The sequence below is a fragment of the Pseudopipra pipra genome, chromosome 3, assembly GCF_036250125.1.
Source record: "Pseudopipra pipra isolate bDixPip1 chromosome 3, bDixPip1.hap1, whole genome shotgun sequence".
NCBI classification, from domain to species: Eukaryota; Metazoa; Chordata; class Aves; order Passeriformes; family Pipridae; genus Pseudopipra; species Pseudopipra pipra.
This window is the reverse complement of record NC_087551.1, coordinates 8,663,312-8,679,848: the sequence shown is the minus strand read 5'-3', so window position 1 is coordinate 8,679,848 and position 16,537 is coordinate 8,663,312. Positions and strand designations below refer to the sequence as shown.

The following is a 16,537-nucleotide window of genomic DNA, read 5'->3' as shown; positions in this document are numbered from 1 at the left end:
GAGATGGGCACCTCAGTGTGTTGGTTGCCTTGAACTCTCTTTGCATGACTGCTTGGTCCTCCATGAAAAAAGGTGGCCGAGCTCCTGGCAGAAGGCTTCCCAAATTGCTTGGTGGCTGCTTCTAAGGGCGCTACCACTTTGGGAAATCTGCCTAAAGCTCCTGCTCCATCCAAAAGACTGTGGTTCATATTAGGGACCTGGCTGAATACAGTAACCCTCTATCAACCTGATCACACAGGTGTGTAAGGTGGGGGATGGAGGCATAGGGGAGCATTTTTATCCCTCACTTGCAGAGGGAGCTCCTGATGTACCGAAGGCAGCCTGGGAAAGAGAGCAAAAAGCACAAATAAAGGCTTTAGGCTTAACTCTATGGGATTACAACTGCTGGTGCTGGCTTTTCCGAGCCCACCTGTTTAGAAAGTCATTTGAGGTAGATAAGGACAGTGACTTAGTGCTGAGAAAAGGCTTCTGGTTAGGAGATATTTACCTGAGCTAATCTGTCTTAGGCTGGCTCTAAAAACAACAGCAGTGCTTTTACGGAGTTATCAGGTAGTCGGGATTTCCTTTGGTGTGCTGGTGATATTTTTTCTTCCTTCCCAAAAGCTGCTCACCTAGAGAAGTCTGGGGTTTGCCTTCCTGCCTTTCCGCAGCTGCCTGATAAAGATGTTGGCTTAACTGAAAAGCTGGGTTTCAAGGATGTGAATTTAAGCTCTAAGGCGGTTGGAAGTCAGGTGATGCATTTCCTCAGTTCCTTTGGTGTCACTTGGATGTATGTAGCATTTCACAGCTTTTGGCTGTGTGCTGCACTGAAGAGAGTTGTGTTGATCTTTTGGATGAAATTTTTCTTTTCGTTACCTTGTCCTTGGTTAGTTTTAGGCTGTGATAGAAAAACAGTAATGAATAGTAATAATTACCAGGGCAGAGGACGGGAAAGCGCGTTACCCATGTCACATTAGCACAAATAGTCTTGATCCTGGAGCAAAAAATCCCTTCTTAAGTGTATTAAGATAAGTTAATGTGTATGTGCAAGCTCTGTGTTCCTGTGTGCACATACATACAGGCATTAAAGGAATGTTTAACATGGGAAAAGCTCCACTCAATTACCCAGGTATGGCGTGGGAGTGTCTGCATAGACTCAGCTTGAACTGAAAACCAGTGGGAGCCAGAGTAAGCTCCAAAACTGAGGTCTATCAGAGTGTCTCCAAAAGGAAATAGCGGAAGCACCATTGCTTGGACTAGCTAAAGCTCAACTGGAAAAGGCAGTGGGTAATAATATATGGTATGGAAGGAATAATATTGTAGCAGCCAGGAGATGGATTAGATGAGTTAAAAGGTTTTTCCATTTTCTGACTTCTGTAATATCCTGTGCAAGGGATGATCTGAACTTTTTTTCCTTAATGAGTGCTCACATTATGAGTAATTTGATGGGGCCACCAGAGAAGTATTGGCAGCGCATCCCAAGCCATACCATGTCTCTCCATCAGCCTTGGAAAGGATATTTATGTTAGTGAGTGCCAAAACTTGTTCACAGACAACTCTTGCAAGAAAATTATTTACAAAAGGGCAAATGGGAAAAAAGAGAAGCTTTTTTTTTTTCCCCCAGCATAACTCCTTCATTAAAAAGAGTTGCTGTTGCCAGTGCCTCTTCTCCCTCCTCATAAACCCCCACAAAGAAAACCTCTCCTCCACCCCCGTGCCTACGAAACCACCCCAGCCCCTGTTTAATCAGGTTGTGCTGTGAACACACGTTCAAATGTTAAAACTTCTGGGGTATTGGCTCTGTCTTTTACACGCTGTGTTTGCCTTAGAAGAGTCAGATTCTGCCTCCTTTCCTCACCTCTCATTTTTTGGCAGGGTTGCCAAAGCAGCCTGCAAACCCTTTTGTAAGGCAGTGTCTCAGAGCCCCATGTCATAGGAAGGGGCTGATGCAGAAGTCAAGAGGTGGAGTGTGGCCTCACCGCAGTGATAAAGGCAAGTCATAGCAGTGCAGCACATCCAGTCAGATTGCATATTTTGATGCATTTTTGACTTTAAAAGACCGAGCTCATCTGTTGATTTTGCCTTCACAGTTTGCAGTTCAATAACTCTGGCAGCACCAGGATTTATTAACAGTAATGTTATGAAAAAAACCTTACCGCGGGGATATTAAACTATTACAATAAGTTGAGGAAATATTTTCTTTTGAAAGAGGAAAAGACTGGCTTTGTCTGCAGCATGACCGTGTCATATGGACTGTGTTTTCTTGCTGCGCTGAAAAAGCAACGAGGAGTTTGAAATGCCAAAGCCAGCTCACACTTCAACAGCATTATCAGGCTGACTCACTGCTCTCAGCCAAGGAAAAGACTGTGCAAACTTTGCACAGGCTTTTTCTCCACACACCCCCCCCAGCCCCAGAGATGCATTTCTAATAAAACAACTTCCTTCTCAGTGTTTAGTATTTCCTCCAATGTGCAAGCCAGTCCCTTGGGATAAACAGGATCGAGTTTGCAGCTTCCGAGTTGAATTTTTTTTCTTCTCCCCCTTCCCTAGCAGGTCACCTCAACTTGGCAAATTTTTACAGCCTTGCCTGAATATAAAGCAGGTCACAGGGATAGTCTATAAACCGATTCAGGCAGCTTGCAAAATAGGCAAGGGGACTCCACGCGTTCTCTTTATCACTCCCTCTCAACACGCCGGTGGCCGTTGAAGAAAGGAGGTTGCAGTCTTATGACTTTATGGATAGCGATCCAACCATTTTTTGGCTACTTTGCAAGTGCAGGAACCTCCGTTATTCTTTAGGAGGCCAGAATGTGTGAGGATCTAGGACTCAACTGCTATAAATTCAAGCTCTGTTCTTAGACTACACCATGCACTGCTTTTGTAATGCAAATGGCAGGCACAAAGTGTCCCTTTGATAATGTGCAGTCAGGAGACAAAAAAAGCATTCACTGCAACAGTAAAACTAATTCATAAAGCTGAGAGACAATAGGAAAGCATTATGGATATTTAAAAAAATTGTAATTTCTCATAGATCAACTTGATCACTAATGTAAACAGTTCAAATGCAGACCAGGAGAAGGTAGGGGAAGGGGAGAGACCCAAACGGCTGCGCTGCCACCTTAGCTGACCCTCGACAAGTTTGAGTAAAGCAAGAATTTAGAGTTCAGCACAAAATCAATGTGCAGTTTGTCACTGGAGGGCTGAACCTTGGGCTTTATTCTGGATGCTCAGTTAGGCTGGATTTCTCTTTGGAAACTAGGAAATTATAGTGTTGTTTGTTTGTTTGTTTGTTTTTATTTTCTATTTTGACATAAGAAGACAGTTAATAAATGCTCCTGAGGGCATACAGTTTGGGGGGGGCATTTTCTCTCCATCACCTACCAGAGTTTAGCTCAAGGTCATCTCACTTTGGTGCATTACACTGAACTCTGGAGGAGGCAGAGGGCTGGAGGAAGGGGATAAAAGGACTTCCGAGATGGCTCTGCCGGTGCGGTCAGCCAAGCGACGGCGCTGCCACGATAAGGGTGACGCTGGACGGTTGCCACAGCCTCCTTCTAACGTAGCATGAAACCTTTTGCTTGGGGATTGCTCCTGCCTCGGTGCTGGAGTAGGGCTGGCTGTCAGCCTTGGTGTTGAGCCGGTTTGGTGCCATGAGGAATTAGTAACCTGGGGGGAGTGAGAAGGGGTGGGTTTGCCTTCCGTTATCTCAGCGGCGAACTCTGGGCAGGATTATTTTCCTATTTTTCTGCCACGATTTGGATGCACTGCTATGGCAGAGAGGGAGGGAGTGTTTCTGATACCAGGTTACAGATAAGATAAAGTCTGTCACTGTCCTGGCATCCAGCATTTGCCGCCTGGGGTGGAAAATTTGAGGAAAGGAGTACATTTGGACAAGGTGTAGCATTAAGAGACAAACTTGGCTGCTTTCCATCCGTATCTACTGGAGACTTTACTCACCGTCTGTAGTCAAAGGTGATTAAAAAAAAAAAAGTCTTGTTGGTTTGTTTTTTTGCTAAAAATGCTCTCAGCTACATTCGAAAAGGGGCTTTTATTAAGACTATTGCTTGCTAAATACCATTCATAAAACAGTGACTAGAAAATATGATGGAAACTTACATTTTTCCCTCTGTCACTTTGATTTCTTTGTTACTGCTAAAACGACTGCTCTGACTCATATTTTGCATAGTTATTTTTACCTTTTCAAATGTTCCTTAACTGTTCATATTACCCTGGGCAAATCCCCCAGGGATAATTTTCATTTGCATGCAGACTTTGATGGTGTTATTAAGCAATCACTTTCTGTACTAAGTCATTATTAAAAGTAATACCACAGAGCCTCAAAAACACATTAATGGTGCCAAACAATCCGCATTTCAGCGCTAGATTTATGGAAGGGAAAAAGCACAAGGTCTCATATCGTTCGGTGGATGCTACTCTGTAGTGCTGTAGCAGCAGCAGGCTTGATCAGAAAATATCAGAGCCAAATTCAGAGCCCTTATCTGTTGTCAGCCTTATGCCCTTTTTTTTTTTTTTTTAATTTTTCTTTTTCAACCTGATGGCTTCCTGCTTGTTTTTCCCCTTGGATTTGCCCTTTTCCTCTGGCCTTGGCAAGAAAGCCCGTCTGCAGTCTTCCAGTATACACAAGCTGGGCTGGTTCTGGGAAGGAGGGTCAGCCTTCCCATCTGTAATCACTGTTTTATGGCTTTCACTTGAGGTGTTAATGCAGATCAAATGGAAAACACTCCAACATGAGCGTTACAGCTTCTCGTGCTGCCCTGCATAAGGTCCCAATCGTTAATTCTGATTATAAGACCTAAAGGTAATTCTATTTGCTCTCCTAATGCATTGCAGCTCTCCCGGTGGTCCGGCGTCTCTTTTCTCCAATTCCCATCTTGATCAATTGTTTGCAAATAATTAAGCTTTTAAGAGATAATGGTAGGAGCTAATGTACACAACAAAGTAAAGGTCTCAAGTCACTGTTTATTGAACAGTTTGCTTTGATATCCCAAAGTGATCCAGAGCGATAGGTGGACTTGGCAACTGGAGTCAGTGTGGTGTTTTTAGACATGCTTCCATACATATATTTATATATTTCATAGAATCATGAAATATCTCGAGTTGGAAGGGACTCATAAGGATCAAATCTAACTTTTTGCTCCTCACAGGACTATGTTAAACAAAACCATTTGACTAATATATATATATATATATATATATTTGTATACATACTCATGAAAATATAATATATATATACACTCATGAAAATATACATACTCATGAAAATATAATATGTCTATATACACACAAATATGTATACCCATATCTATGTGCATGTGTCTTTATCCCTTTAAACTATTAGAAAGCTTTTGGAAGGCTTGTCGCTCTTGCACAGGCAGAATAAGGGCCAACAGCAACAGTTTCGATTGAATTTCCTATTTCTTCATAAAATGGCAGTTCTCAGGGTTTCCCCCTTTCACTCTGTTGCAATGTGATGTCTGCCTTTGCCTGTAGCACAGGCCTTCTGAGCCCTGTGGGTGGGAATGCAACAAGACTTTGAATGTTTTTATAGCAACCTAGCCTGTGGCACGCTGATTCTTTGTCAAGTCATTTTTATTATTTTATTTATTTTATTTTTAGCCTACAAAGGAACAACTCGTACGATCCACAGAAAGCTTATATAATAAGGATGCCTAGTGTTTAAGATTACTTTAAACCACACCGAATGATAGTTAAAAAGCCTGCTGCATTGTGAGCCTTCAGCTGAGAGGGATTAGCTATGTGAAATCCCAGGCTGTCATGTGATTATGGCAATTACAGATTTATCATGAAATTAAAAGTTTATGCTGTACTAGGATATGAAGAAAAAAAAAAAAAATCAGATGACCTTAAACATACCGCAGTTTGAGGAATTTGGGGGGTTGGGACTTTTAAAGCAATTATTTTTACAGTGACTGTATTATTCTGATGGCTAATTTTATCCAGTCTTGTCTATTTGGAAAAAAGTCCAGAACAATTGAAAATTGCTTAATGGAGACAGACTTCTCAATTCCAATAGCTAGAGGCTGTCTAGTAATTATTGCTTGCTGCATGAAATTAGACACAGTTTGTTCAATTACTTAAAATTAGATCACATGTAAGGTGGCAAAGCAAAATAAGAAAAAAAAAAGAATAATTCTGTCCTCACTTGATAGCAAAGTAATGAAATGGGAAGTAAGCTGTGAAGATGAAAATGTTACAAATCATCTCCATAGGGTTTGGTTTTTTTTTTTCCTTTTGAAGGGAAGCAAAGTGTTGTATTCAGATAGATGGGCATAAGTCAAGTTTGACTGTTTGTTGTGGGTGAATGTGTATAGGAAGCAAACAATAAAATGCATGCCATGTTTTTGCATGTGTAAAATACAAGTAACCCATGAAAAAGAAGTAAAATCCCCTTCCCTCTAATTTCCACTTTGTAATTCTGGAGTTTTTTCATGTACACGTGGAAAATAAAGGGGGTGGTTTACAGGTGTGCAGGTTACTTGTGGGCTTCCTGTCAAGAAAACAGTATTTTAAAAAGAATTGAAAATTCCCCAATGTTTTTGGGTGACAAAAAATGAAAACTTCTCTTATGGAACTGATGGCCACAGTGGTGGCCTTTGAAATGGGCATATTGAGTTAGGGGAAGTTGCTGGAGTTAAAACAAAAATTCCTGTTTGGTAACATGAGGTGATATAGGCACGTAACATTACCATGAGATGTCAGACTGTGCTGTTTACAAGAATATATAAAATCTGCTAAATAGTTACGATACCAATAAGATTGTGAAATTTTATGAGGTTTTAAATTCTTATGCTTTACAAGGTTTCAGTTTACATCTCATGTAATATTACACTGAAGAATACATCCACAGAATACGGGAATGTTTTTGGGGAAAAAAAGGGGATGATTGTGTAACAGCAAATACTTTGTGACAATCAATTGCTAAATGGTGTTGGGATAGGTCTAAGCAGTTATATCAAATTATCTTTATTGCTGCACCTTGCAGCAAACCATGTCTAAATCTAATGTGTGGGCATCCAGGTTAGGAGCTGAACCAGGTGCTCAAAACAGGACTTTTCCTTGAAATTGTTACGTTTGCAATATATGGCCACTTCCTTTTGGGACAGTGATATTTTTACATAGAGGGAAAGGACAGAAATGATATTTCTACATTTCAGACTTGGCTGTGGTTTTTGCTGTTGATTTATTAAGCGATCTGTATTCATGCAGAAGCAAATTTTCTGAGAAAGCAAATCAAGTTCTCACAAGAAACTTAATTTATGATTGAATTTTAACATTATCTTCAATTAAAGCAGTATTTATTTTCTGTCTCTTAGGATTAGTGCAGCACAGCTATGCTAATGTCAGGCAAAAATGTGCTGATTGTTGACCTTCTGTTGGCCTGTGTTCAAAACCCGGGCGTTTGTTTATGTTCAGGATGCTGATCTTATTTGCAAATTATTTGGGGGCACTGGCAAATTTTGCCTTCACTATCTCAGAAAACATCAGTGTATTTTAGTTTTACAGAGAAGTGCTTTATCACATTCTTTATTGTTCTGTGAAATACAGAAAAAACCCAACAAAAAAGATGATTTGACTCTAATCAGTCATTTGAGACAAGTACAAAAAACTTGCAGCTAATGCAACAAATATCCTTCTCAAGTATCAAGGTACTGTCAGTATCCTAAGCAGTTATTTCTCCACTTCACTAATCTTTATAATTGGCTTGTCTTTTACTGCCATTAATTAAGTGATGTACTAGCCCATTAATAATTATAAAAGAGTGACACACCTCAGCATTTTCACCTTTCAGTAATAGATGTCACGCTTCTATTTTGTTTTGGTTTTATTTTTTTGCATTTTTTTTTCATTTAAAATAAAAAGTAGGCAAAAAAAAAGCGCATTGTTTTAAATGTATATATTTATTTTGGTGTCTTATAGCACCCTTACCCTTCAGAAGAACAGAAAAAGCAGTTGGCACAAGACACAGGGCTCACTATACTTCAAGTGAACAATTGGTAAGTAATTTTCCTTAGTGTTTCTGTATGGCCCCTGGCACCCTCTGGCTTTGTGGTTTTGGGGACACACCCTGCCCTTGTTGTTCCCCTCCCCAACAGTTTATTGATGCAAAAGGGATATAGCCAAGTGAGTGCTTTCAGGTATAGGAACTAGGACGTTTGCTACTGTATTTTAATTTTCCCATCGCTTGGGCAGATTTCAGTGTTTCAGATTTCAAATTTTCAGTGATTCGGATTTCAGACTGCCATTTGGGTGCCAGTCCTCCTTCTGGCTGGGGATGTGTGTTCTTCAGTAGGAAGGCACATCTGTTTGCAGAACATTGGTCTTGGAAGAGAAGATGTTGTGTGAAAGAAAAGGGGCAGTTGGTCCCATTTCTGCCAAGTGTGTTGTTATTTGGGGAGGGCTGTCATGCTTTTTTATTGTTGTTGTTGGAGGGGTTTTTTTTGACTGACATCCTCGTGTCTCTTTTTGGGTTTGCTTTAAAGATCTGTTTTTTGAAAGCTTGAGTAAACTTTGAGGACAATCTGGTTCTTTGCTGCTGAAGTACAGTGTGGAGCAATTTCATTTATTTGTTCTAGCTAAGGGTTGGTGGAGCCCCTGATCTGTTACAGTAGAGATATGTTTGAAGGAAATCAGGATTTATGCTGTTTCTGCAGTGGATTTTGGGTCACTAAGTGTCCAGGGTGTGGTGAAGGCAACCAGTGAAAATTACTTGTGATTTAAGTGTCATACAACAGCAAACCTTTTTTAAAAAAAGTTTGATTTATCACCCTTTGATACTGCATCAAAATGTAGGTTCCTCCCACTATCCCAGAACAAGTGTCATATTTGAAGTGTATTGCAATCTAATACCTTGTAAAACTAAGTGTATCTAATTAATTGTCCTAATATTTTTAGATTAGTGTTTATGATGGGAAACCTTATCCTCTTTGAAGTAATACCCAGAAAATGGCCAAGGCAAACAGCAAGCCTGCTGGGGAAAAGGGAGGGAGGAATGCCAGTTTGCAGACAAAAGTTGAGGGTTTTTTTCCATTCAATAAGTGTCAGAGATTAATATTACTGAAGCTCTGATTACATGGCCTAATCCATTTTAGTGAATAAATTTGGTCTTGATGTCCATTGCACCTACATTAACAAACCCTCCTCTCTTAGAGAGAGTAGGAGCCTATGGGAGAGATTTCAGATATATTAAACCCCATTACAGAAAATGTAATTTCTGTCAATATAATCCCATGTATTCTTCAATTTAGTACTTTGGAGATAACAAGCTACTTACAATATATTTGCCTTTGGAGGATTAATTTACAAAGTGCACTATCTGGGAGACGCAGGCGGGCTCACATAAGCATAGCTTGTAAGGGTTATCAATTTCTGTGACCCCACAGCAGCCCTGGGAGATCAATTTTTTGAAGCCCTTTAAGATGCTGAATAAAGGAAAATACCAAATACTTAGTGGATATGAAGTATGCTTCCCAGATACTTTAAAAAGGAGGAATAAAAGGCACTAAACATAAAATTTATGTGTTACAAGGTAGCGTAACCTACAGCATTTTGGCTTGGCCAGAAAAAATTAGTGTTTGCTTCAGCTTTACATCCTCCAACCTTCGTCTGGGCATTACCCTAATTTATATGGTTGTCCTTCAGTTTAACGATGGGCACTTTGGCCCACTGAGATGTTGTGTGTATTCGTCAGGGTCTTATTTAACGCTGGGGTGGAGTTAAGGGTGTGCTGCTTCTGCGGGGTCCAGGAGTGTAGGATTCGGTGTGTGCAAAGTGTGTCAGTTTAGGATGGCCCATCAAAGAAATTTTTCAAGATGATGAACGTGGGATGCCTTGAACTAAAGCTGTTTGAATTTCTGCCGAGTGACTTTCCAGGGTGTTTTTTAGTACCCATCTCACCTCAAATATGAGGAGTTTTTACTTTGGCTTTGTGTCAGGTGTGTTCTTATAAGTTCCTTATGTGCTAGTTAAAAAAAAAAAAAAAAAAGGAGGTCAAATACATTATAACTGAATTCTTGTGGATGTAGGACAGGCTTCCTCTGCTTGAGCTAGTTCAGTAATTCTGCTGTAGTGTTACAATTGCATAAATTATTGAGACAATTCCCCTTCTCTCCCCAGCGGAACAAGGATTCAACACTATAGAGGCAGTCAGGGTTTCTTAAATCACAGGTGGTGGGCAAAGATGCCAAAATATGGCAATTCAGTCCCTGCTTTTTGTAATGAATGCTAAGGAACAAGGAGGCTGTGAAGCTGTTTCTGAAAGCACAGGTTGCATGAGAAATACCCATGACCAATGAGGTACTCACCCCCTCCCAAATCCTGGAGGGTATGGGGCAACCCTCTCCAGGCCTTTGTTGAGTCTCTTTTCTTCCAAGGCAATGTGCAGAAGAAACTCTTCTTGCCTAAATAATTTGCTGCAGGGAAAAACTAACATATCATTTCTGGTTAGTTTTGCCTTTCTTCAGCAGGCTCATAAGTCATTCAGCCACAACTCGCAAAAAAATTTTTGCTTTCCTTCTTAGATTCTTCCAAACTTGTTAACACACATGTACGTTTTTGTATTAATGATGAGTCATTGTAAATCACTGTTGCAGAGATTAAATAAAATGCTGAAGGGCAGGCTGGGTGCAGATCAGTCATAAATTATTGGCAGCAACACAGCGTGTGGGAATACATGAAATGTGCATGAAAAACATAAACTCATGTCTGGTAGCATGGTCGTTAGCCCAGACTGGGAATGCTGGATTTTCTGGCTGGAATTAGAAGTTTGCCACAGAGCAATCAGTGAAGAGAGCATTTGTTTTCTGCAGATTGAAAGCATTTGAACAATTTTTTTTTTTTTGTCATATCTTGAATGCCTTTACAGTATGTGCTGGTTGCATACTTCAGTTCTGTGCCGTAACGAAAAAAAAATGGTGCTTTTCACACATGGGCTGCCCGGTGTTGGGGCTCCCCAGGCTGATGCATATAACTCCTGCTGATGGTGGAGGAGTCACAGGAATGGGGGTGATGATGTGAGACGTGCCAGAAAATGTATCTGCAGTAGGGCACATGTCTTTAAAAATACCACAGTCCCTTTACCATGACCCTTTTCCTTGAGTTGTTTTATTTTTTTTAAAGTAATGAAATAATCCACATGGAGGACTTTCCCCCCCCCATGACAGCTTTACTTGCGAATCACCAGCATTACCTTTTAGGACAATCTTTTTGCCTCAGATGGATGTTTCTATTATGGGAAGAGGGAGCCTTTACCCTGTTGCAAAATAAAAATAAATCTATGCCATTCAGGTCTCTGTTGTGTTGGTTGTTTAACCCCACAGCAGTTTAGGGTTCGAAGCCTGGTAGCATGAACTAGAAGGGGCACTTGTATGGTCTTGACAGCCTATATGGATGTGGTAGAGACCTGACCAAGTACAGGTTAATAAGGTGCTTTTCCCGGGTGATAAAAACTGTGATTGAAATATCCACGAGGTGTGAGCCAATCACTTCTTGCCTCAGCTGAGAGCCAACCAGGCTATACTGAACAATCTATAGGGTTTTCTTGCTTACCACATCTCCCCTGAATCCCTTCCCATTAAGAACTAATGGTAAATAATTACTAGTAGTAGTCTACAAGGAAGAGAGAGCAATTCTCATCAGAGGCTGTACTAGGTGTCAGATGCTTGTTTATGTTTTAGAAAAGACTTGGTACACACAGATAAATGTTTGTATATTTGTGCCTATATAACCTCTCTATATGTGCATGCCTATATGTGACTGTCTCTCTATTTAGAGTTATGTACAACTGCATTGAAATGATCTTAAAAAAAAATTGTTTGAAAATTCAAATCCTTAAAGCTCCAGCCTTTATTAGATGTTTCCATTCTGCTTTTTTTGAAACACCCTTGTGCTATCTAGGGCACAGCCCAGACAATGATGGAGCAGCTAGTCAATATTTTATCTTGCCCTCATTCTTCCGTGCTTCGTTTGTTGAGCTGTATTCAAACCGAGCTTGAAGATGGAATTAATAATTACTGCTGGGCTTTCCTATGGCACTTACTGCTGTAATACCCAAGTAATACCCTGACCTCCACGTGCTTACATATGCATACAAGGTGGTGGGTCTGCATGGTATTTTTACAGTTCCCCTAAAAAGAGAAATAATAGCATTGTCCCAGTTCACAGGGGAAGAAGTGAGGCTCGAGGAGCTCCAGGTCCAGCACGGTCACAGTTCTGGGTGGGTCTGGGACTGTGAGGTGACTCAAAATGACAGCAAGTTATTCACATTTAAGGTCCAATGATCATTGAAACTTCATGTTTCATGGAAACTCCCTAGTTTTGAGTGCTTTGGCATCTTATATTGCCAACCTGCAGTGTTGGGTATGGAGGAGAGATATGAGAAGTCAGCAACTGCTGGCGAAACATTTGGGTTCAATGATTTTCTCAATACCTGTTGAGCAGTCCAAGGAAGCCGTAGAGCTGAATCCTCTTCTCCAATGCAGCATTTGGCTGCATTAACCAGGACTGTTTTGCTTTTTTTGCTGCCTTATTCGTTCAACTTTGTCAAAGTTTATTTCCCGTAGAAATCAAATTTTTTTATGTTATAATGCCCTGGCCTGTTCTTATAACAGACATGATCATCATTGGGGTGGTTGAGGCATTGAGCCCTATCAAAACTGGTAGCACGAGCTCATAACTGAACTGTTTGCATAGAAATAAAGACTAGGGTGCAAACAACTTTAATAATATGGCTTCCTAACTCTTGAGTTCTTGATTTCATGTCCATGGCTTCTTTAAATGTCAATTTTATGTGTAATTTCCTAGACTTGCAAAAAACCCAAAATGAACCACAACCAAACACACTGGAAAAAATTATCAGATAATGTAAGTTTTGCTAATGTCATTCTTGGGAGCAGATGAAGTTAATTTTACTGAACCTTTGTAAGGAAGAAATTTTAAAAGGGCTCCAGGACCAGCCTAAAGATGAGTTTGAAAAATCAGAGATGGGCTTGGGATAGGAAGACCTGACCACCCTACTGTATATAGCACAGTCAGCTCAGGGCATAGACACACAGAAACACTTTATTACTCTTTTAGCCTCCTCACAACTCTCTTCCAGCAGGAAATTTCCTTCTGCCTCCATTTCTTTGCTCGTGGTGAGGACAGTGGTAGAGCTTTGCTGCAGTAGTTGCATGGTGCAGGAAGGGAAGCGCTTTGCCATGGCACGGGCAGGCAGGGTGGCGTGGTGGGAGCAGGAGGATTTTGCACTTCTCCCAGGAAGTGCTCCCCAGAACCCAGCGATGGGTGGGGAGCACCACTGGGAAGGGTGTCCTGTCCATCTGCTCGTCCTGGCTTGCAGATGGTGGGGTTACGGATGGAGCAGATGGGGGGATGCAGATTGGGAGATGCAGATGGAGGGCATGGGGGAAGGTGCTGGTGGGGCAGATGGGAGATGCAGATGGAGAGGTGCAGATGGGACCAGATGCAGATGGGGCAGAGGCAGAAAGCCCTTCCCACTCCTCCACAGAGGTGCAGGGGAAGGAGGAACAGCTGCATGACTTTCCACCTTTTGGGAAACGGTCCCAAGCCCCTCTTTTCTCCCTGTAGTTTTTATATCATCACATGCCAGGGGTTTGGTGCATCTAAAGCACACCCCAAGCACCCCCAAATCCAAGTGATAATGTTGTCTGGTGTTTCCCATGTGTTAAGCCCCATGTCAGCCCCTTGGAGGGGATGGAAGGGCTCCTTCATGAGGCTGGGCATGTAGCATAAACATCATCTTCGCTCAATTCCTTTGCTGAGGGTGATATTCACCCCGAGCAAAAGGCCAGCACATGACCAGTGCACCACTTTAGTCCCACTTGAGCACTATTTTTAGGGTGTAAGTGGGGGAGGAGGCCAGCAGGGAGGGAGCATAGCAAAGGCAGGTGCTGGTCCTATATGCAGGGTTGGATTTTCACCCCTGCTGCCTACCAAATTGCAGACTACAATAAACAGGGAAACACTCAGTTTGCCACTTTGCAGAGCACATCACACACAGGGATCTTTAGTCCTTGGCGAGTAAAATATCTCCTTGTTTTCAGATGTATCTATTACTGCTTTTGTTGCAGTAAACAGATTAAATGAGAAAAGGTCAAGATGCAATTTGAATCTGTGTAAGAACATAACAAATACTTTTCTGAGTAATCACATATAGTAAATACAAGTACTTATTTACTTGTAAATGTTAAAACATTCACAAATTATCCTCTCAACTTCAGAAATACGATCTTAACCATCAGATTGTAGAGACAATTTACTTTTCTTCTCTATGTGATTCAAGAATATGTATACAGATGTTGTTTAAACACTGTTTTGTTAATGGGAATACATGTGAAAGCATGGAAAAATAGGAATAAGAAAAAATATATTTCAGGTTTAACAAATACATATTGTTTGATGTTCCAGAGTAAAATAGGACAGTAGGTGTTTTCAACATGAGAATCATCCCCCTCCAAAAAAACCTACTTGGAACACCAAGAGCACTATTTTAAAAAGTATCTTGCTGGGTAAATTGTTGTATCATTTGAGCAGTTCAGAATGTGTGCAGTAAATTAGCGGTTCTAAATGTACCATGTGCTGGATTTTTCAAGCAGATTTTTACATTTATGTTTTCACTAAGTCTTAGCTAATTGTTATGCCTTTCACCTTGAATGCCAATTGTAATAATAATATTACATCTGCAGTCTATTTCTCTGTTCTTAAATTACAGCAATCAGGAATACTCACTAGGTAAAATCCTGTATAGTTACTCATAAGAAAATATTGAAATCAGATGAAAAAATGTTTAGCTTGCATATTGCCTTAGACAGCCCTGGAGAGCTGCCAGGCAGTCAAGGTATTATTAGAAAAGCTGAGCAAATAGCTTACAGGGAGAAGAGCTGTGAATGTAGAGCCATCAGGTACCATTGGATCACCGGATTTTAGGCTGGTATATTTTTTTTTGTAGTTCAGTAAAGGCATTTAAAAATACAGCACGGCAGTTTACACATGCTGGGTTTGGTTTTGGCACGTGGATATAAGGAGTAAGTGGTACAGTTTTGGCATGACATATGAGTGCTTTTCCAAAGGGATCAGGTGCTCAGAGGTGAGTATAGAGTTTTCTTGGAAAAATGCTCCCCTTGGCCTCCAAGTCTTCAGGTGGAGCAGAGGATGAAGAGCTAATAGACCCTGGATTCCTTGCTCAGTCCAGCCTTGTCAGTCTCCACACACTCCAAACTGCCCCAAAACAGGGGTCACCCCATTCAGGAGCGCCAAGGAAAGATGTTTCTGACAGCCCCTGGATTCAGGGTGGGGAAACCAGCAAAGGAAACACCATTTATTTCAAAAGCAAATGTTGAATCATTTTGCATGAGCTAAGTGATTATTGGCACCCTAAGCATTGAGAGAAAAAACCAAAACTGATTATTTTATTCACATAGATGCTTTTTTGAGAAGGAGAAAGGTTGGTTCCCACTGCAGAGCATCATACAGTGGAAACAGAATTTACCTGCCAATAGTATTGACTAACAAAAGGTGTTTGGTGCTTGAGAATTTAATATACAGCCAAAAAAACCTCCTCTTTTCCCTCTTCTGGGGTGCTTTTGTACCTGAAACACTTTTTTTTTAGTTGGTGTGTTAATGTTCTGTAACAAATGAGATGTCATGTGTCAGGGAAATAAGATGAAACAGAACCATGCAAATGTTTGTCACTTGCTCTTTTCTCCTCTCCTGCCCTAGCTTTGCCATGCAGGATCAGGGGAGGGGTCAGAATTCTTTGTTTGCTAGTTTTTATTTACAAATACTGAGGTTCAGCTGTGCACCATCTCAAAAGAAGGGTTTGGCTTTAAAAAATGCCCATCCAGGACACTATTGTAATGTGGAAATGCTGCATTGCGAGCAAGGGGAGGGCTTGGCACTGTCTCTGTAAATAGAGTTCTCAGGGCTTGGTTTCTTTTTAGTTTCTTTAGATTTATATATAACAAAATAAAATTGAAACTATATATGCCCTCAATATATGAAAAAAAAAGACAGAAGGGAAGAGTAATGGTTTGTCACTGCTTTGCAAGTCAGGCTTTGGCCTATTCTTGTCATAGCTATCTGAAGTGTGTTTACATATAGTTTGCCTTTCTGGTATTTTGGGCTTGCACAGACCTGATCTCCACCTATTTTGTGTCAACAGTTGCTGAGATTGGTGTAGAGTGGTTAATCATCACAAACTGAAACACCAACACGTGGAGAGAGGTGCCCTCAGAGACCCTCTCTCACGCTTAAATCAGACTCTTGCCCTGGGCTGCACCTGCATAAAACAAACTGCCTGGCTCAAAACTCAGCCTGAAATAGTATAAATGGGGCAAATGTTTCCTTCTTCTTGGTTCAACCAATTTTCTCTTCTGAAAAACGAAACACAGCCAGAGGGGCAGGGCGAGGACGTGCTTTTGAGGGCGTGTGTTTTGCCCTGCCTGCCCTGGAACGATTTTGGTGTAAATGGTGCATGGCTGGCTACACCAGCCTTAGCGCCAAG

General features: G+C 41.0%; 1 protein-coding gene across 4 annotated transcripts in view; it reads left to right on the top strand.

The window, feature by feature from the left end:
• The window catches only part of MEIS1 (Meis homeobox 1), a 107,946-nt gene that overhangs the window by 76,458 nt on the left and 14,951 nt on the right, over positions 1-16,537 (top strand). For all 4 annotated transcript variants that reach the window (XM_064647616.1, XM_064647619.1, XM_064647615.1 and 1 more), the window contains exon 9: positions 7,939-8,015. In XM_064647616.1, the coding sequence (XP_064503686.1) occupies positions 7,939-8,015 (77 nt within the window). The remainder of the gene's footprint in view (positions 1-7,938; positions 8,016-16,537) is intronic.